This window comes from Giraffa tippelskirchi, chromosome 7, assembly GCF_054371585.1.
Source record: "Giraffa tippelskirchi isolate mGirTip1 chromosome 7, T2T-mGirTip1v1.2.pri, whole genome shotgun sequence".
Taxonomy (NCBI): Eukaryota; Metazoa; Chordata; class Mammalia; order Artiodactyla; family Giraffidae; genus Giraffa; species Giraffa tippelskirchi.
The window spans coordinates 58,517,163-58,539,352 of NC_137281.1; the positions used below are offsets into that span (position 1 = coordinate 58,517,163).

Here is a 22,190-nt window from a genome sequence, read left to right on the forward strand (position 1 = left end):
CTCTTCTGCCATTACTTATACAACAGTGAGAATCATTCAAAATGTTTTTCTTTCTACTCCATAATATTTGTATTTGTTTACAAAATAAAATTCCTTTCTCCTTATATTAACCTTGCTCAGTAGAAGCTCCCTTAAAGGCAGAAAGATGAAAAAAAAGTACAAATGCTAAGGTTGGCTTTGGTGACAGGCATCTTCTTCACCAAAGACTTTAGGAGAAACAGCATGAGCACAGTTTTAATATTTTCATCTTTTCAAAATGGACTAAGAAATCTTTCCCTTACGACTTTCTCCCGCCACAACGTTCAAATAAAGAGCGGTAAACCTCATTCTTCCGTTTTTCTCTTTGGGGGCTGGGCGCGTGTTGATAGACGTTGATTTCTACCAATTGTACGAGGCTTCCTTGCACGTGGTCCTGCCTACCCCGTTTACGAAGGGTCAGCCAATGAGAGCGCCGCTGTTTCAGTGAGCGGCGACCAAAGAAAGAAGAAGAGAGGGTATTGGCTACCGGCTAGAACTGCTGCCCAATAGGAGCAGGCCGAGCCAGCACCTCAGGCGGGCAGCTTGAGGTGCTCGGAAGTGGCTCTAGTATCCAGTCCGGCAGGTTTTTCTTAGTGGGGTGCTGCGCCTCAGGCGACCTGGCGAGTCTGACCGTGTGCTCTGGCTTCAGGTGAGGTGGGCGCTTGCCTCTCCCTAGACCTTGGGCGTCTGGGTCCGGGACGACTTCCTCTGGATCCCTTGACACAGGGCCCGAGTTGGGTTGGGGGCGGGCTTGAACTCGGTGGTCTGAAGAGATTAGGCCGCTCCGGGCGGCTCCAATGGCCGGGGCCGAGGCACCTAAATTCCCGTTCTTTCGGGGCTGCTGGGGCGGCCCCCGAGGTGCGAGTGGGGGCGGGGAAGGAAGGAACTCCAGATTCCTGGAAGCTCGCCGCGGGGCTGAGGTCAAGAGGTCGCTGGCCCGGAGTCAGAGGTCCCTGGTCGCTCTCCAGGGAGTGGAGCCTCGAACTCGTCATGTGCTGTCCCACGGAATGCCCGCTACTTGCCTCACTTTCAAGTTGAACGAAAGACCTACCGTTCTATCCAGCTTTACCTCATAGCAACACTGTGACGTAAATACTTGTATTATCCCCACATTTTAAAGACGAATAAGTCGAACAGGGAAGCTGGGCAACCGTCCTAAGTAAGGTCCTCAGGTAGAACGTGACCGAGCAAGGATTCGAACCCAGGTCGGCCCGATTCTCCGACTCCTCGTCTTCTTTTTAATTGGGAGTCTTCATCGCGCCTAGCGTGGACCATTGGTTGAAATTTGAGTAAGAAAGCTTGGGAACACCACGGGATGTCTAGGACCGGGCTGCTCACGGCATGGGGGGGACCCGCCGACGCCCCCCTGCTCAACCCCAGGCTTGGCGGGTTCTGAGTTGGCCCACATTGATGGGGAAGCTTTGCTCCAGGACGGCGCCGTGTAGAGAACTTTCTTCCAGCATGACGTTGTTTTCTATCTCTTCTGTCTGTCAATATTGGGTGCTGATATGTTCTTAGAAGTTGATGCATTTTTAGGTGTATGTATGGTGGGTAATTCAGTAAGTATTTAGCATCTACTGTGTACTTCTTGTTGTGTAGGATACACTGATGAATGAGGCTGGGATTTGGCTCTGGGCCTTTCACATCTCATCAGAACTTTTGTTCTCTAATCAGAACTGGCATATCATGGGAAGAAATTTCACTTTTTAATATTAACCATACTGAAAAGTGCACAGAATAATTTTTAAAAGATTTGAGCATTCACCACCCCATCTAACAAATCTTGACTTTTCTTTTTTTTCTTTATTTTTCTTAAATAAATAAATTCTATAGTCAAAGCCTCATGTGTACCCCAGCACCCTCCCTCTCCTGAATTGGGTATTTTTCATGCCTGGGCTTGTTTTATACTACCTTATATTTATAAATCCATATAGTAGTGTGGTTTTGCATATTTTTAAGTGCCCTAAAGATGGAATTAATAATGGAGTTTCATCTGTAGTCTGCTTTTTTCTTTTCAGTATAATTTTTGAGGAAATTTACTGAGTTGGGATTCTTAGTTGGAAGAGAGTTTATGGTTCCATCTTGACCAGAGGTTTTGCTTCACTTTTTTCTCCATTTTGAGTTCTCATTCTTGTACTTCAGTTAGTCAAGTATTCTAACTTAACCTTTTAATATTATTATTTTTTTGCTCTCTTTTGTTTTCTGAGAGTTCTTCAGGTTTATCTTACAATCCTTCTATTAAAGCTTTTATTTTGATTGTAAAATTTCTTGCGTTCTGATTTTATCTTATTTTTTTCCCCTTGGCTTTTTTTTAAAGTTTGGATTTATTTTATTTACTTATTTATTACCGTTTCTTGCATCGCATTTCTTTTTTCCAAGTTTCTTCTCTTTGTCTGCTTTGGTCTCCTCTCATGTTGGAGGCTTTTCTTGAATGTCAGTTGTTCTTTGGCTGTTTATTTGCTTTGCAGAGAGACCCCCCCCCGCCCCGCCCCAGAAAACTGATTGGAAGCTGTGTATGAATGACTGAACCTTACCAACCAAGGGACTTTTAGTTTACCATTAGATATAGGGACACAAGGGCTTCCTTGTGGCTCAGCTGGTAAAGAATCCCCCTGTAATGTGGGAGACCTGGGTTCGATCCCTGGGTTGGGAAGATCCCCTGGACAAGGGAAAGGTTACCCACTCAGTATTCTGGCCTAGAAAATTCCATGGACTCTATAGTCATGGGGTCTCAAAGAGTTGGACCCAACTGAATGACTTTCACTTCCCCCGGAAAAGATTGGAAGTTCTGTATGAATGACTGAACCTTACCAACCAAGGGACTTTTACTATTAGATATAAGGACAGAGACCCAGCCATTTTCTTGAGATTTACAACTGTTAGTATTTATAGATCTTTACTCTTCAGCTGGTTTTCTCTAGAGAAGAGTCCTCTAATCTCCTGCCTTGAGGCATAGAGAATGTGTAAAAACCAGAATATTGCGTTCTGGATTTGTGCAGCTGGGGAGAAGGGTTGGAAGTGTTTCACACTTGTGAAAGTTTGTAGAATTTCACTTAACTCCTTGTTTTCACTGCTGGTCTTAAGTGTGTGTGGTTCAAAACTCCAGTTTTCTGCAGCATAGGGGGAGGTGTTTTTTTATTGTTTCCTGGAGGAACAGATTACTTCCACAGGCTTTCAGCTGAGCCTCCTTTCCATCTCCATCTTTCAATGCTATCTTCTGTGATATGTGGTTTCTACAGTTCCCTCAGTGGAAATTGGCGTGCTGTCTCATACTCTCTTTGCTTTGTGCTTGTGATTTATTCTTTTTTTAATGCTATTTCTTGCGAGGGGATGGGGGTCAGTGACGTTCATGGATTTTCAGGAATGACTAATAAAGAAAAACATACTTCATCCGCTGTGTTTATTGGACTTCTCTGCATTTATGCTGACCACTCCAGTCTGGCCTCTGCTCATCACTTTGGGGAAACAACTCTTTTCTAGATTATCTGTCACCTCTACATTGCTAACTCTAGTGGCCATTCTTCCCCTCAGTAGCACTTGACACACCTGACTATCCCCTCCTTGCATCATTCTTCCAAGACACCACACTCTCCCAGGTTTTCTCCTACTTCATGGTCTTGGTTTCTGGGTTCTCTTCCTATAACTGTTATCCTTTTAATGTTAATGTCTCTGGTATTAGTCCTTGGCCTGCTTTTTTTCTATCTCAATTCCTCCTTAAGTAGTTAATCTATCCCAAGATTTTAAGTGGCGTGACTATACTGAGGATTCTTAAAGCTGTCTACTCGTCCATCTCCACTGCTACTATTCTTGCCTCTGTGACCACTAGTTTACATTCCCATAATAGCCTATAAAGTGGTCACCTTGCCTGCACTTTTCCTCCCCGACAGTCCATTCCTAACCCAGAAGAAACTCCTTACCAAGGCCTTCTAGTGAAAGTGTCATGTATCATCAACTTCACTCCTCATATTAAACCTCATACTGTCTACTTTTTCTTATTGTGCTTGTTATGCTGGGCTTCCTAGTTTCTCTGATGCACTAAACCCATACTTAGCAGACACCTTATATTGATTTTCTTCTGAAACTCTTTCTGGCTCTTTATATGGCCAACTTCTTTTAATCCTTCTTGTCTTGGTTTAATTTTCACTTTTAAGAGGCCGCCTCTCAGTGTTGTGTCTTGCCCCCCACTCCCAAAACCAAATGGCACAATATATAATTTTCACATTGATTTGTTGATTCTCTCATTTGCTGGAATGTAAATTGTATTACACTGGGTCTTATCCACTTATCTGTGTTTGCCTCTGTGGAGTGTCTGACTATATGGCAGATGCTTAAATATTTCTTGAAAAATATACTAATGTAGTGGAGTAGAGACAGGAAACAAATAATGAAAGGAACATAACCAGTGCTTAATAAATATTTGTTAAATGGACTAACAAATGGACTTAGAGACAGAAAACAAAAGTAATGAAAAAGTTGAAGTAAATAAAGGTTGCTCAGCCTTTTTGGAGGAAATAGGTAAATTTCTATTTTGAATTATTAATTATTTTGTGGAAATGTTCTCTGTGTTTATTCTTTGCACTTTAGTGCCATGAAAGATGAATATTGCCTACTAAAATTAAATATAGCATTGTATGCATTTGTTGTAGTAAATGTCTGTATACAGGTCATGACAGAACTGCAAGAAGTCTGGGGGATTATTTTCAATAGTTCAATTCTCTTATCTTATAGATTCTTTTAAAGGCTAGTGCTATGATCACATGACTTTATGTTTTCGAAGGGCAAGCAGGATAACTGGTTACAAGTCCTTATAGGAAAAAAGCTCAAGTCATCTTTTTAAGTTTCTCAGTTTTGTCAAGAATGATCTTAAACAGAAATATTAAATGATAGACAATTAGATAAAACATGCCACGTAGCTGATACAGTTTACTAATACTTTTTACAAATATTGCTTCCTCAGTGATGGCTCATGAAGCAATGGAATATGATCTTCAAGTGCAATTAGATCATGGTGCTGCAGGACAGCCTGCTCCTGCTGAGGTGGTCAGCAGCCAAGGGGAACCACCCCTGCTCCAGCCTCCTCGTACTGAGGAGGTCAGCAGCCAGGAGGGACCACCTGTGTTGCGTCCTGTACTTGCTGAGGTGGTCAGCATCCAAGGAGGACCACCCCTGCTCCAACCCATTCCTGAGGAGGTGATCAACAGCCCAGAGAGAGTGCCCCTGCTTCTGCCTATTCCACAGATAACTGTTGATCTGACAGAGGAAATGGAGCTCTCAGAAACAGAGACTCTGGGGAGCCTTAATCCAGGAGTTTTAGAGGAGTTTAGGCCGAGATCTGGTGCTAACCACGCTCCCCAAGTGCCTTCATTGGATTCAATGAACAGCTTCATCAGTGGGCTGGAGAGACTTCATGGCATGCTGGAATTCCTGCGACCAACTTCACACCGCAGTGTGGGGCCCATGAGAGTGAGGAGGAGTAGGAGGAGTTCTGCTTCACAGAGGGCAAGAGCAGGAGGGTCCCGGAGGACAAACAGTGCCAGGTAAATAGATGTGTAAATAGTGGGATTAGTACCTGATTGGGAATTATGAACCTTAGGCCCTGATGATAGCCCCAGTGCTGCCAGAAATTGGCATTGTGACTTGGCAAGTCGGGTAACCTTTCTGAACCCCCAGTACCTCATAAATCAGATGAGAATAAAATTACTTGGTTTATTTACTTCACAAAGTAGTGGAGAGGATAAGGTACACAGATATGTTTTAAAAACTTGTTGGTAGAGGCTGGTTTCTGTAGAGGCTGACTTTTCTTTCAATCATTTGTCTCTTGTACATCAAATATATATATATATATATACGTTTATGTACATATATATATATTTAACTTGCAAGTCCACTCCACTTGCCCGAGATTCATTGTTCATTGGCACTCCACTTAGTGGTACAGTGGATTTTGTAAGATGGGCAGGCTGGATTTAGAGAACCCTTGTGAAAAGTAGAGTGTGAATTAATATAGTACTTATCTGACTAAGTGGGAAACATTCTAGCCCTCCTCACCTGATGCTGTGTTGTAGAGTTAAAAATAATTTTCTTCCATAGGTTTTGGTTTGAACTTGCCTCTTGAAGGGGTTAGCTGTCAAGTCTTGACAGTTATTATGAAGAATAACAGTTGTCTATATTTTAATCTGTTTTTTAACTTCTCCTGCTTTATTTGAAATACTTGGTTCCACAGTTGGCTTTCTAAATGTCTTCATAATGTTGAAAGAGATTGAATTCAACCTTTTCATTTTAAATGTGAAGGAAACTTGGACCCTGAGAGAATGATTTATTCAGGGTCTCAGAGTGACACTACAGAGGAGGTTAGAGCTGATGTTGGAACCTGGATCTGACTGTTGTCTACAAAAGCAAATAGAGGAAGCTTCAATCAGATCCATTTTTCTAACACTATGAAAATAACGAGGGGCTTCCATGGTGGTCCCATGCCTAAGACTCTGCACTCCCAGTACAGGGGGCCTGGGATCAATCCCTGGTTAGAGAACTTCATCCCACATGTGGCAGCTGATAGTTTGCATGCCACAACTAAGACCCGGTGCAGCCAAACGAATAAATAATAAAAAATAAATATTGAAAGGAATGAGATGGCACTAAAAAGTGGTAGCTGAGCCATCTGTTATCTGTGTTTTACAAATGAGGAACATGATGGGGTGATTTATGATTTGACTGAGATAACTCTGGAATTGGAATTGTGCCTTCTGATTCTGGATTTCAGCATGCTGTTCAATGGATCCTGCTGATTAGTGTATCAGGGCTGCTGTTACTATGGCTTCAGTCTCTGATGCCTGGTCAATGCTGGATGTGATCCATCAAGGGTGAGAAGAGCCTAGTTCTGTGTTGACAGGAGTTGCAAATGCATGCTACTCTGTTATTTTAAGGTGCCATTTATGCTGATTTTCAAAGCAAAGTAGTATTTCATATATTTGTGTCACAGACGAAGGTACCTTGTAGTGCAATTTTGGGACCCTGTTGAAATAATAAGGGGGCTGAGAGTTGAGAGTGGTGTCCTCCGGAACTGTGAAGAGGACTCTTAAATTGTCCTCAGGCTTGGTTGTTCGTACATTGGGTGAGTGGGTGAGGGGATTGCACTTGGTTGGGGACATTAGTGTAATGAGTTTACAGGAGAGTGACACTTATAAACCAGATGCCGATTTACAGAGAAAATTAGAAACAGCACAGAGACCGATCCTCTGGCATTGTCAGCATGGTTCTCCTAGAGGATACTGGCACACAGAAGCCAAACTCTATAATCAGAAAATTTCTTGATGTATGTAGAATCTGTGCTCAGGGATTGAGCTACAGAATTTAGATGTTAAATGATGTCAGTTTGTCTGTCTCCACAAAGAGAATAAACCTTCAAGGCAAAGCACTGTGCAGAGAGCAAGGATTCTGGAGCCTGATAAATGAGACATTAAAATTTTTTGCCATTAAATATTGTGTTGTAAATTAATTCCACACTAAATTCACACAGAAGTCTGAGCTTTCCCAGGACTGATTTGCTTATACCTTCTGAATATCTCAAAGTGAATTTCTCATTATGGTGTTTGGTGGCATTTACTCACCTGACACACTACCCCTGTGCCAGGTGTTGAGAGCCTGGGCCAAGGTGAGACGCTTTTGCCTCAGGCTCCACCACATTGGGGAAACCTACCTAGTGGGATATTTTTTCCCAACTACTTCTCAATCAAGGTCACAAACTCCTTTCCTATTTCTTTGTTTGAGGCTGCTTGATTCTGACTGTCCGCGTCATCATTCATTCGTCAAATATTTGTAACACTCCACTATGTGAGAGACTGAGCTTTTGCCTTGGAGATACATACATCTAAACAGGACAGATCAGGGTACCTGTTTTCATGGAGCTTATGGAATCTAGGACTACAGAGGGTAAGCAAGGGGCAAGAATTTATTCTACTGTTATTTAATCCAGAGATGATGAGTGCAGGAAAAGAGGATTTCAAGACTGTACTCCTAAGCACTGTCTCCCAGTTGCTCTTCATAGTCCCCTCCTGACCTTAGAAATGCCTGTTTGCTAATAAAAGCAATATGAATGAGTGATTTTTTTTTTTAAAGTTAATCACTTAATTTTTTACTGGTTTCTATGCAGAATGCTATTGATATGCATGTAATGGTGGTGGTTTAGTCGCTAAGTCATGTCTGACTCTTATGACCCCATGGCCTGTAGCCTGCCAGGCTCTTCTGCCTGTGGGATTCTCCAAGCAAGAATGCTAGAGTAGGTTGCCATTTCCTTCTCCAGGGGATCTTCCCGACCCAGGAATTGAACCTGGGTCTCCTGCATTGCAGCAGGCAGATTCTTTATCGACTGAGCTATGAAGGAAGCCCTATGCAGGTAATAGGTTAACTTTATTATGTATTTCATTTAGTTCAAATGTCCTTAGGCAGTGCTGCTCTTATGTGCTTATTCTCATGAGTAGCTATAGCTGCTGTTCATGCACAGTTCTTAGAAATAAATTTGTAAACTTGCTTAGCATTTTCTTAAAAAAACAAACCTGAGTGACATCAGTGCAAATGGCAGAATAAGGACCTCAGAAAAATCTTCTGTATCGAATCAATGAAACAACTGGCAACATTTATCAAAATCAACTTTTTCAGTATTCTGGAAATTATCCAATCCTTGTAGCCGTTCAGTGAGTGAGTCTCAAAGAAAGCCAGCTGAGTCTCAGTAAGAACTGTGAGCTTTGTGGCATTCCCTATTCCCATCCTCCTCTTCAGCTCCATAGTAGTCTTGAAAACTGCCTGTAATCACAGTGAAAGGCCAGTAGCCTAGAAGCAACTAGAGAGAGTAGAATGGAGTTGGAGGTACTTTGAAACCTCAATCCCAAAGAATTCTTTTTTTCACCTGTTTAGTGATTTCCTGGAAGATGCCACTTGAAAGGTTATTCCTGCCTTGTCTTAGTCCTAAAAGCTTAAAGCCTATTCCCCAGGATCTGCCTGAGGCAGTGGATGGTCACTGGGGCAAAGATTAGACTAACCAAAAAGCCTAAAAGGAAAAGCTGGGGAACGTGATCTTCATACGGGGTTTTTTAAAGTTCTGACATATTTCCTGGGAATCTAGAAGGCCACATACATGTCAAGGGCCGTTTGCAGCTGTACCCACACTCAGGAAAGGCCAAAGAAGGCACTAAGGCAGTTAGCTCTCATCTCTGGCTGACCTTGAGTCTCTGCATTAGCAAGAAATGAAGTCTAAGGTAGAGTTGTCACCTGCCTGGCTGATTATTGGTGATGTGCCCCAACATACATGTCAGATATCTCAGCGAAGACTGGGAGGCTTACTGATTCCAGGTGTTTAAGGAAATCTCTGTCTAGTCATGAACTGAGCACAAAGCTAACCAAATAGCGCACATAGCAAAGAATGCAAACTTTAAAGAATTACTTCAGAAAGTCACTAAACAAACAGTAGCAACTATAAGAAATAACAGCAACAAACCCTGGGAATGGTAAATTCTCATTTCCAGAGTTATCACATTATGTTTTATGAGACGTCCAATTTTCGAGAAAAAATAAGATGTGTAAAGAAAGTATAATCACACAGGAAAAAAAAACTGTTTATGAAGAAACCAAAATGTTGAACTTACTAGATTATTTAAATATTCAAAAAACTAAAGCAAAGGATAAAACACTGTGTCACCAGATAGGCAATTTTAATAAAGAGACTGAAGTTTTGAAAATGTACAAAGTAGAAATACTAGAGTTGACACATGTACTAAATGGAAAAAAAATCACTTGAGAGCTCAACAAAAAGTTTGAGTGGGCAAAAGAGAGAACTTTTAACTTTTTCTTTTTTTTTTAGCATTTTTAACTTGAAAAATAGCTTAAAATAAGAGTTGAAACAATAATGACTGTAGCCAGATGTAATACCCCCAAAGACCTTGGTCTGAGTAGCTGCAGCAGCAGAATTCGTGATGCTGTATTTGATCAATAGGGCAGTTTTTTTGTCTTGCCACTCTCTTCAGCCCCCTAATATCAGCAGACAAATTGCTAAGTTAGTTTTCTCTCTTTCTTTTAATGTATTAATGAGTCATGTCTTTAAAAGATATTGACAAAAGAAGTACCAGTAAAGTAAGATTAGCTTTTAGCAGAAAGGTCAAGCTTCAGTGAGAGCTAATTGAATAATTGAATGGAAAGGGCATATGTAGTCCAGTCAGCATCTGCCTGAATCTCTGTTCCTACTTCAACATTTAATGGCCTGGTGATGCATTAAAATGACTAGGATTTACCTCCAAATTACTGTGGATTATTCTTGTGATGATAGTATGTTGTACTAGAATTCTGTTGTCTTTCTGCATGCATAGGTTGAGAGCACCGTTGGATGCTTTCTTTCAAGTGAGCAGGACCCAGCCTCGTTCGTCAACCACCTCTTACGATTCAGAGACTAGGAATCCTGTCTCTGATGACTTGCAGGTATCAGGTAGTTCTGATTCTGATAGTGACAGCTCCGCAGAGTTTGAGGAGGGAGTTGCCCAGGCAGAGGAGCCTGAAGCTGTTTTAGAAGGTGAGTATTCTTTATCCAGATATCATTCACAAGGTCAGCATCCAAAAAGCTTAGACTCCAGAAGGCTGGAAACTCTAGACTTGTGTTTTGATACTTTTCCTCTTCACTCCGGATGTCATAGATTACTGCTTATAGTACAGAGCTTACACTCAGTCAGTCAGTTCAGTCGCTCAGTTGTGTCCAACTCCTTGCGACCCCATGGACTGCAGCACGCCAGGCTTCCCTGTCTGTTACCAACTCCCGGAGTTTACTCAGACTCATGTCCATTGAGTTGGTGATGCCATGAGCTTACACTGGCCATAACTATACAGAAAGGATTTGATCTGGCTTGCAATTTTATGTGATTTGTGACCCACTGAGTTGGTCACTTTTTTCCAAGTCTGTGATAGCAGATACATAAGATGAGCCTAGGGCATTTTATTGTGGTAGAAAGCAAAGCTGTCTGTCTTACAGAGTTATGTCAGTAGGCATAGGTGCAACCTTGAAAGAGAACCTAGTGGCCTAAGATGGGGCAATTTGAGCATTAAAAAGAATAGTGAATGTATTCATAGGGTCTTAGATTGAATAGCATCAATGAATTCTTTTTTTTTTTTTTTGGCTCCTTGATATGCGGGATCTTAGTTCCCCAACCAGAGACTGAATCTGCTCTCCCTGCCATTTCTAATTGGCAGTGTTGCTGTAAAAGGGAAAGCTGTGGTGAGTTAGGCTCTCCTGCTAGCCTCATACCTGACTTATATCTTCTTTTATATGTTACCTGTCCCATCTTTTCTGGAAACAACTTGGCAGAGCAACTAGAAGATAGCTCAACAGACCAAGAAGTTATGTGTATTGGTGGAGAAGACACTCTCCCCAAACAGGTAATATGAACATTCTTTTAGATTTGCATTTGCATTTAAAAAGGAGACTGCAGGCGAAAATGGAAAATGCACAGACTTTGTAGGCAGGGGGCTCAGGTGTTACTCATTAATTGTGTGACTGCTTACCCTTAGGTTTAAAAACAGAGGGTAGGGGAAGGTTTGAAAACTTGTCCTGCCTACCTAACAAGGTTATGTGTCAATTAAAATAGCAGATATGAATGCAGTTTATGAACTGTCTGGCAGAATGCTTGCTATGAGATAAACAGTTTTTATTTTTAAAAATAATATCACTGTCCTTAATGTGGGGTGTATTTATATAAAATATGGACCCTGCCAGTTCTGAAACATCATTGATTCACTTTTTACATGTTTCTCTTTTTATTTATTCTCTTCAGAAAAATGATGCTCATGTAAATTTACTAATGTATAATTTTTTCCTTTATTGAAATACAGTTGACATACAATGTTAGTTTTAGGTGTACTGCAAAGTGACTTGACATTTGCATACATTATAAAGTGATCACCACAATAAATTTAGTAACCATTTGTCCCCATATAAAACTATTACAGTATTATTGACCACATTCCCCATGCTATATATTACATCCCCATGGTTTATTATTTTATAACTAAAAGTTCAGTTCAGTCACTCAGTTGTGTCCAACACTTTGCGACCCCATAGACTGCAGCGTGCCAGGCTTCCCTGTCCATCACCAACTCCCCAGAGCTGCTCAGACTTATGTCCATCAAGTTGGTGATGCTGTCCAACCATCTCATCCTCTGTTGTGCCCTTCTCCTCCTGCCTTCAATCTTTTCCAGCATCACTGTCTTGTCCAATGACCAGTTCTTTGCATCAGGTGGCCAAAGTATTGGAGTTACAGCTTCAGCATCAGTCCTTCCAATGAATATTCAGGACTGATTTCCATTAGGATTAACTGGTTGGATCTCCTTGCAGTCTAAGGGACTCTCAAGAGTCTTCTCCAACACCACAGTTCAAAAGCATCAATTCTTCAGTGCTCAGCTTTATGGTTTAACTGTCACATCCATCCTTGACTACTGGAAAAACTATAGCTTTGACTAGACGGACCTTTGTCAGCAAAATAATGTCTCTACTTTTTAATGTGCTCTCTAAGTTGGCCATAGCTTTTCTTCCACGGAGCAAGCATCTTTTAATTTCATGGCTGCTGTCACCATCTGCAGTGATTTTGGAATCCAAGATAATAAAGTCTTGTCAGTTTCCATTGTTTCTCCATCTGTTTGCCATGAAGTGATGGGACCAGATGCTATGATCTTAGTTTTCTGAATGTTAAGCTTTAAGCCAACTTTTTCACTCTCTTTCACTTTCATCAAGAGACTCTTAGTTTCTCTTCGCTTTCTGCCATAAGGGTGGTGTCATCTGCGTATCTGAGGTTATTGATAATTCTCCCTGCAATCTTGATTCCAGCTTGTGATTCATCTAGCCCGGCATTTCACATGATGTACCCTGCATATAAGTTAAATAAGCAGGGTGACAGTATACAGCCTTATCTTACTCCTTTCCCAGTTTGGAAAGTCCATTGTTCCATGTCTGGTTCTAACTGTTGCTTCTTGACCTGCATACAGATTTCTTAGGAGGTAGGTAAGGTGGTCTGGTATTCCCATCTCTTAAAGAATTTTCCACAGTTTTTTGTGATCCACACAGTCAAAGGCTTTGGCATAGTCAATAAAGCTGAAGTAGATGTTTTTCTGGAACTCTCTTGCTTTTTCTATGATCCAGTGGGTGTTGGCAATTTGATCTCTGGTTCCTCTGCCTTTTCTAAATCCAGCTTGAACATCTGGAAGTTCTCGGTTCATGTACTGTTGAAGCCTGGCTTGGAGAATTTTGAGCATTACTTTACTAGCGTGTGAGATGAGTGCAAGTTAGTACGTCTTAATCCCCTTCAACTTGTTTTGTCATACCCCCCCACTCCCTTCCCTTTGGCACTCACCCATTTGTTCTCTGCGTCTTGTTAGTCTGCAGGTTTTTTTGTTGTTTTATTTTTTAGATTCTATTTAAGTGAGACCATATGGTATTTATCCATAATCCAGACTGTTTCCTTAGTGGCTGCACCAACTTATGTTCCTACCAACAGTTCACAAGTGCTTCCTTTTCTCCTTATCCTCGCCAATGCTTGCTATGTGTTGTTGTTTCGATGATAGCCATTCTGACAGGTATAAGGTGGTATCTCTTTGTGGTTTTAATTTGCATGTCCCTGATAATTACTCATGTTGAGCATCTTTTGTTTTTATGGCATTTCTTGGCCATCTCTTTGGAAAAATGTTTATTCCAGCCTTTCGCCCATTTTTAATCAGGTTTTCTTTGTTGTTGAGTTGTGTGAGCTCTTTTTTTATTCTGGATATTAACTCCTTATCAGGTATATCTTTTGTTAATATCTTCTCCTATTCGATAGGCTGCCTGTTCATTTTGTTGATAGTTTCCTTTGGTGTGCAAAAGCTTTAGTTTGATAGTCTCGTTTGTTTATTTTTGCTTCCTTCCCTTGCCTGAGGAGTCATATTCAAAAAAAATATTGCTAGGACTGCTGTCAAAGAGCTTTAGTCCCTATGTTTTCTTCTACAAATTTTATGGTTTCAGGTCTTCTATTTAAATCTATAGTCCATTTTGAGGTTACTTTTGTATATGATGTGAGAAAGTAGTCCAGTGTTTGGCTGAGTCCCTTTGCGGCACACCTGAAACTATCACAGCATTGTTATAGTCCATTATAAAATAAAAAGTTAGAAAAAGTGGTCGTTTGATTTCTTTTGCATGTAGTTGTCCAGATTTCCCAACACCATTTATTGAAGAGACTGTCTTTCCCTGTTGTCTACTCTTGCCTCTTTTTTCATAAATTAATTGCCCCTGTGAGTGTGGGTTTGTGTTTGCGCCCTGTGTTCTGTTCTGTTGATCTGTATGTCTGCTTATGTGATGGTACCATACTGTTGTGATCACTGTAGCTTTGTAGTACAGATTGAAATCAGAGTGTGATATTTCCACCTTTGTTTTCTTTCTTGAGATTGCTTTGGCTGTTTCTAGTCTTCTGTTTTCATATAAATTTAAAATCATTTAGTCTAGTTCTATGAAAAATGCTGTTCATATTTTGGCAGGGATTGCATTACATCTGTAGATTGCCTTGGTGGAAGTATGATTATTTTAACAATGTTAATTCTTCCAATCTGATTCTTCCAGTGCGCATAATATGTTTTTCCAATTGTTTGTGTCATCTTCAGTTTCTTTCATCAATGTCATAGGTTTCAGGGTACAGGTCTTTTACCTCTTTGGTCAGATTTAATTCTAGTTTATTTTATTCTTTCTAATATGGTTCATAAATGGGATTCGGTTCAGTTCAGTCACTCAGTCGTGTCTGACTCTTTGCGGCCCTGTGAATTGCAGCATGCCAGGCCTCTCTATCCATCAGCAACTCCCAGAGTCTACCCAAACCCATATCCATCGAGTTGGTGATGCCATCCAACCATCTCATCCTCTGTCGTCCCCTTTTCCTCCTGCCCCCAATCCTATACAGCATTAGGGTCTTTTCCAGTGAGTCAACTCTTCGCATGAGGTGGCCAAAGTATTGGAGTTTCAGCTTCAACATCAGTCCTTCCAATGAACACCCAGGATTGATCTCCTTTAGGATGGATTGGTTGGATCTCCTTGCAGTCCAAGGGACTCTCAAGAGTCTTCTCCAACACCACAGTTCAAAAGCATCAATTCTGTAGCGCTCAGCTTTCTTCACCGTCCAACTCTCACACCCATACATGACCACTGGAAAAACCATAGCCTTAACTAGACGGACTTTTGTTGGCAAGGTAATGTCTCTGTTTTAAATATGCTATCAAGGTTGGCCATAACCTTCCTTCCAAGGAGTAAGCGTCTTTTAATTTTATGACTGCAATCACCATCAGCAGTGATTTTGGAGCCCAAAAAAATAGTCTGACACTGTTTCTACTGTTTCCCCATCTATTTGCCATGAAGCGGTGGGGCCAGATGCCATGATCTTTGTTTTCTGAACGTTGAGCTTTAAGCCAACTTTTTCACTCTCCTCTTTCACTTTCATCAAGAGGCTCTTTAGTTCCTCTTCACTTTTCTGCCGTAAGGGTGGTGTCATCTGCATATCTGAGGTTATTGATACTTCTCCTGGCAATCTTGATTCCAGCTTGTGTTTCTTCCAGCCCAGCGTTTCTCATGATATACTCTGCATATAAGTTAAATAAGCAGAGTGACAATATACAGCCTTGACGTACTCCTTTTCCTATTTGGAACCAGTCTGTTGTTCCATGTCCAGTTCTAACTGTTGCTTCCTGACCCTGCATACAGGTTTCTCAAGAGACAGGTCAGATGGTCTGGTATTATATTTTCTTAATTTCTCTTTCTGATAGTTCACTGTTAGTGTGTAGCAATGCAACACATTTCTGTAGATGAATTTTGTATCCTTCAACTTTACTGAATTCATTTAAATGCTCTATTTTAAAATTTACATGAGAGAGATTATATACTATCCTGTTCCAGGACTGGTGGTTTCTTTTGCCCCTGATTTGTTGTATCTTGGAGAGCTTTTTTTTTAATTGTAGGGCTAAATGATTAAATGTGTGATTAATTGCTCAACTAATCTTGATTCTAGCCATGTCTTTTTATTTTTCTTTTAATTAATTTTGGCTGTGCTGGGTCTTCGTTGCAGCACACAGGAGCTTCTTTAGTTGCAGCACATAAGCTTCTCCTCTTCTCCTCTTCTCTGTGCTCTGGAGTGCACAGGTGCAGTCGTTGCAGTGCCTAGGCTTAGTTGCTCTTTGGCATGTGGAATCCTAGTTCCTTGAGCAGGGATCAAACCCACGTCCCCTGCATTGGAATGCAGATTCCCTGTCACTAGACCACCAGAGAAGTTTCTCTTGGAGAGCTTTTTATTGTCATTACATAAAATGGAAGGAAATGGCTACCTACTCCAGTATTCCTGCCTGGGAAGTCCCATGGACAGACGAGCCTGGTGGGCTACAGTCCATGGGGTCGCAAAGAATCGGACACAACTTAGTGACTATCCAACATAAAATTGAATCTCATTCTTACTGGTAGTAATAGCTGCATAGTGTTTTTACATAGGAATACATTTTTAGTTAACTCTTCCCTTGCCATGTGCACTATTGTTGCTTCCTACTAAGATCATGCTGCACTGAGCATCTTTGCATTATTGTCTTGGCAAATATTTGTGGTTATATTCATGAGATATATTTCTTCCAGAGAGGTTGCTTTATCAAAGGAAGGATGTTTGTATTTTTAGTTTTGATATATAATGCCATGTTGCCCTCTAGAAAATTTGTGCCAGTTTCTGCTTGCAGCAGCAGTATGTAAGCATGCCCATTTCTCCCTCACCCTCAGTGCTGCGTGTTACCAGACATTATCTAATAGATGAAAAGAATTAAAAACATAGTTTAATTTTCGTTTCTTTAATTATACCTGAACACTTACTAACCATTTGTCTTTTGTGTGAGCTGTTTATATTCCTTTCTCTTTTCCCTTGTATTTTTTTCTTTATTCACATGAACCAGATATTTTATAGCTGCTTGAATTATGAACCTAATTTCTAATGTATAAAAGACTTAATATTCCCTGTTGTTATTTAACTAGGTCACTTCTGAGTTTGTTTTGTTTTAATATCTTAGTAAATATAGCTCCTTTTTGTCATTTTAATGAAAAAATCAAGAATTTCCTGAGTTTAAAGGATAATAATATTTTCACGGTTTATATTATCTTTGACCAGATTGGACTCTGGAAAGAATGGGAAGTGATTCATGGTTGTTGGGGTTTTTCTTTGGCATTTTTCAATTGGGTTTGTTTCATTTTTGTGTGATTTTTGTTAATTTGTTAGTTTCATATCTTCAAGACAGATTTTGCATTTTCTCTAATTTGAATGTATTCTGGTTTCCATCCAGCAGTCTCCCCAGAAGTCTAACCCTTCTCTAACCTCTGCTTCCGTGGATGAGGAAGAAGGGGACACTTGCACGATATGTTTGGAGGAGTGGACCAGTGCGGGGGATCACCGGCTCTCTGCACTGCGCTGTGGGCACCTGTTTGGGTACAAATGCATTTCGAGGTGGCTCAGAGGACAGACCCGAAAATGTCCCCAGGTAAAGACCCTAGTTAAGAACTGTGTATGTGCACAGTCAACATGTTTAGTCAGGATTCCTAGAACCACACTAATTGTGTCCTGTTGGGCTCCTTAGTGCAACAAGAAAGCCAAGCAAAGTGATATCGTTGTCCTTTATGCCCGGACCTTGAGAGCTTTGGACACTAGTGAGCAGGAGCTCATGAAGAGGTAGGTGGAAAGAGTCTGTCTAGCTGGAATATTCCTTTTTGGTTCTTTGTAGGCTCATCTGGAAAAGGGGGTATGAGTCACTCTTTGTATGATTCTGAGGCTTTCCTTGGACTCTAACTGGGGATCTCTGGGGATTGTTGGCGCTCTAACATTGTGACTTATGATACATGTCTGATCACCTGATGCACGGCTTGCTCTCCATATAGGATTAAAAGGGATGACTTGGAGTAACAAATTATTGTGATTTCACCTACCTCAATGAATGTAAGCCCCAGGACTTTTGCTTGAACTCTTCAGGGACAAAAGCTAGTATAGAATATCAGAAAATGAAGTCAGTGCACAGGAAAACAGAGCTGAGAAGTAGAGGATGAAAGTCTCCTTTCTTGAAAGAGAGGGGGTTGAAAGAAGAGCAACAGGTGGTAGACTGCTGCGTTTGTCTGTGTGCTCAGCACCTCTCGTAAGCCTCCATTTTCAGGGCCTGAGTGTTATGTGCTGATTGGAACAGGTGGCTCTGCAGGAGCACTTTGGCATTCCTGTGAACTTGGAGTCAGCGCTAAGACTTAAGTCTTTGGTAATATGACTTGAGGAGGCCAAGACATGGTCCGGTAAGCCCTCCTGAAATCAAAAGTCGTAGAGAAACCTTTAGCCATACAGTAATACCTCACACTTAAGCTGGGCAGCAGAACCACATAGAAAGATAGCCTGGATTTTTTGGTAGCCTGTCCAGCTTCTTCCCTAAGGGATTGCCTTTACTGTCTGCCTCTGCCACTAAATTCGGTGAACACTGAATCAGGGAATCCCCTGTGTTACTCATTGTAGCCAATTCACTGCCATCTAGAACACACTCCAAGTCTCAATCTCCTTATCATTAGAATAGGCTTAAAGACACTTTTTTAAAAACTGAAAAGTTTTGCTTCTTGTGTCCCTAAGCCCTCCTGCCACAGTATTCTACAAAGAGGTCTCATAACTGAAGCAATACAATGCAAGAAATTATTGGGATTTGGAAATCCCATGGACAGTTGCTAAAAACACTACTTATAAAATATGCTCGAAGAGCAGTGAAGATTGAGAATTCCCTGGTGGTCCAGTGGTCAGAATCAGCCTTGCAATTCAGGGGAGGCAGGTTTGTTCCCTGGTTGGGGAACTGAGATTCCACATGCCATGCAGCAGCAGCCAAAACACCCCCCCCCTGCATTGAGAGTACAGGGATGTGGATTCGCTCATGCATTACTGGTAAAAATGTACATAGATATTAACATTTAGAGAGGCCCTTGACAATATAATTCAGAAGTCTAAAAGTAATTCTGCTTAGGCATTTATTCTGAAAAAATGATTAAAGATACGTTCAAAGATGTGTCTAATCAGGCTTTTCATTTAGTTAATAATCCAAACCAAGAAGATTAATTGGTTGAGTAAACTCTGGCATATCCATGTGATGAAATACTATACATTGATTAAAACTGGTGTTGAAGTACATATAGTATGATGCATTGGAGAAGGAAATGGCAACCCACTCCAGTGTCCTTGCCTGGATAATCCCAGGGACGGGGGAGCCTGGTGGGCTGCCATCTGTGGGGTCGCACAGAGTCGGACACAACTGAAGCGACTTAGCAGCAGCAGCAGCAGCAGCATGTAAAAGCATGTTGTTAGTGTGATTATATTTTTGCAAACTGGAAAAAACATATAAGTCGTCACTGTAAAGTGGAATTACAGATGTATTAATTTTACTCCTTGTTTGCCTTTTTTTATTCACTCCAATGAATATTTATTTGTAGTATGTTAAAATGACAGGTACACGGTGTGGGAAATTTTCTTGAAAAGGCAAAACCAGTAGGGTTGGCTATTAATGCATGATTGTATTTAAAACTTTGCTGATTACTACAATTGGTGTACTCCTTAGCCTCTTGAGAAAAATTTCAAAATGGTGATACATACCGAGACTGATAGGATGAATACCCACAGGCTCAATTTTATCAAATCTTAACATTTTCCATATTTGTTTTGGGTCTTTTGAAAAAGAAATATATCCTTATAGATACCGAAGAGGCTTCCTTGTGCACTAAGTTTTTCTTAATTCCATCTCTTTCCTCAGATGATCTATGGCCATAAAGCCCATACAGTGTGATTTAGAAAGTTTTCACATTTTATGCAAATGTTGTTGGATTATAGTTTTTCTTCTGTAGCTTGATTTTGCTTAATACTCTGAGGCACAAATCCTAGTTGATGTATGTAGCTCTCATTGGTTCATTTTGATTTCTATAAAGTGTTCTAGTTCTGTAGAGTTTTCCTGTATGTATTTTGTATTGGTAGACAGGTAGTTTTCAGTTTTCATTAGTATAAGCCATGCTGCAGAGAAATGGGTGAGAGTTTCATTACATCTAGAAATGCATTTACTTTATCATAGGGTACATGTAATTTCAACTTTACTAGATATTGTCAAATTGCTCTTCCTAGAGGCTCTTCCAGTTTATACCAGCAGCAGTAATGTAAGAGATTTCTCATTTTTTTCACACCTTCATATACTTTATATTATCAGACTTAATTTTGCCAGTTTCATGGAGTGAAGTAGCGTTTACTTTAATTTGCTTTTCTTAAGAGGTTTTTCTCAATTGCTTATGAGGTTGAACATACTCTTCTATAAATTGTGTTCAAATATTTTACTCATTTATATTGAGCCAAATATATTAATTTGTTTCTTACTGATTAATAGTTCTTTGTTCTCCTCACACTAACGCTTTGTTGGTTGTGCACATTGCAAATGTCATCTTCTAGTCATGTCACCTTCATCTTGATTTGTCTCTTTGACTTGTTTATGGTATCCTTTGTTGAAAAAGTTTTTAATTTTAGCGAAGTATGTCCTATCTATAAATTTCAATTGCTACTTCTATTCTAAATTAAGTTTCTGTATTATAAATGGACTACTCTTTTGTTCTAGAATCTGTTAGTTCTAGTGCTTTAGTTTAGTCTTTCTAGCCATCAACATTATATAATATCCTTTCACTTATTCACTGTTTCCTTATGTCTTTTATAACTGTATTTTGCTTCTTAAAGGCCTTAGCTTTATTCCTAGGTTGCTGTTAGAATGCTATTTTGAATGAATTTTTTTTGTTACGTTTACAAATCACCTGTCTGGTGTATGGGAATGCTGTTGATCTAATTTTCTTGATCTTAACTCTAGTAACCTTACTAAACTCTTAATAGCTTGTGGGTTCTCTTGAATTTTCCATGAAGATAAATAAGAGCCACTTTATCCCTTCCTTTCCAATTTCCATATTTTTTCTCCCCTATCTTATTGGAGTGGAAATCTCTGTTTTCATTTCATGTTTTGAAATGTGAATTTATGATTTTCATACCTATGAATGTGTCCTTTCATTGTACATTATTCCTCTTTATGCTTATTCATCCTTCTTAATTGTAATCAGTCTTGTTTTTTTTTTAGCATTTACCTGGTGTATACTTTTTTTAAACTTGCAACCTCTTTTTATAGTGTTATTTATTTGAATATCTCATGAACATCCAATAGCTGATTTTCTTTTTATCCAGTATATGATCTTGGTCTTTTAACAGGTCATTTTACTTTTTTCTAATTTGGCTCTAACTCAGTGAACTTGGCTCTAATCCCTCATTTTGCATTTTATGTCCCCATTCCTTAGTAAGAGCCAAATTCCTGGTGATTGCCTACCTCAACAGTGAGACCCACTGCAGTAGGCTGATGAGCTCAGCCCTGTCTGCTACTCTTCTGTAATGTTTCTCGGTTTGAGAGATTTTTCTCTTGTTATATTTTATTCCCTATCATGACATATTTATAGTCAAAGTGAGTATATAGTATCATGAACTTACTATGCATCTTGATGAGAAGTCTTTTGTAGCCTTTCTAATCTCCACCTGTTGCTGGCTTTCCCCCTCTAGTTCCTTACAAAAGGAACAGAAGCTGAGGAAGAAGGCTGAGTTAGACTCGGCACAGTGTCGGCTGCAGCTTCAAGCCCTCACTGATGAATGCTCTAGACTTCAAAATCGTGTTCAGGTAAGTTTGCCTTTTCTAATCCAAAGAACTGTTGGAATAGGAATTAAGAAGGCATCCAAATATTTAGTTTCACTCAGATACAAATAGGATTTACCAAGTTTCAGGAAGGAAACATGATCAACTGTTTATTTTTTATTAGAACTTACATAGGAGCTTTATGATGAATTCTACTGCATCCTGAATTAAAAAAAAAATTGAACAGCCACCTGATCATTCACAACTTGTTTAGGTCATTTCACTTCCTTGAATCTACCAGTAAAGTGAGAATTTTAGACAAAGTGACTGTCTAAATCATTAAGGACTTTCAGCCCTTTATGATTCTGTGCTCTCCCTATTTCAATTGCTTGTTGAAATATGCTTGTGAAAACTGCAGCAATTCTTTAGAATTCATGTTAACATTTTCATGTAAAGGATAA

At 40.1% G+C, this 22,190-nt stretch overlaps 1 protein-coding gene across 11 annotated transcripts in view; it reads left to right on the plus strand.

Moving 5' to 3' along the window:
* The first annotated feature begins 545 nt into the window (after positions 1 to 545).
* RFWD3 (ring finger and WD repeat domain 3) overlaps positions 546 to 22,190 on the plus strand; it is a 40,670-nt gene continuing 19,025 nt past the window's right edge. For 5 of the 11 annotated variants that reach the window (XM_081508698.1, XM_081508703.1, XM_081508696.1 and 2 more), the window contains exons 1-7: positions 546 to 667; positions 4,976 to 5,555; positions 10,374 to 10,573; positions 11,360 to 11,430; positions 17,368 to 17,562; positions 17,659 to 17,750; positions 21,660 to 21,774. In XM_081508698.1, coding sequence (XP_081364824.1) covers positions 4,978 to 5,555; positions 10,374 to 10,573; positions 11,360 to 11,430; positions 17,368 to 17,562; positions 17,659 to 17,750; positions 21,660 to 21,774 — 1,251 coding nt within the window. In that variant the 5' untranslated portion in view covers positions 546 to 667; positions 4,976 to 4,977. Of the gene's footprint in view, positions 668 to 4,975; positions 5,556 to 7,785; positions 7,948 to 10,373; positions 10,574 to 11,359; positions 11,431 to 17,367; positions 17,563 to 17,658; positions 17,751 to 21,659; positions 21,775 to 22,190 lie in introns of those variants that run through there. The other 6 variants (XM_081508699.1, XM_081508695.1, XM_081508702.1 and 3 more) reach the window with 4 other exon arrangements.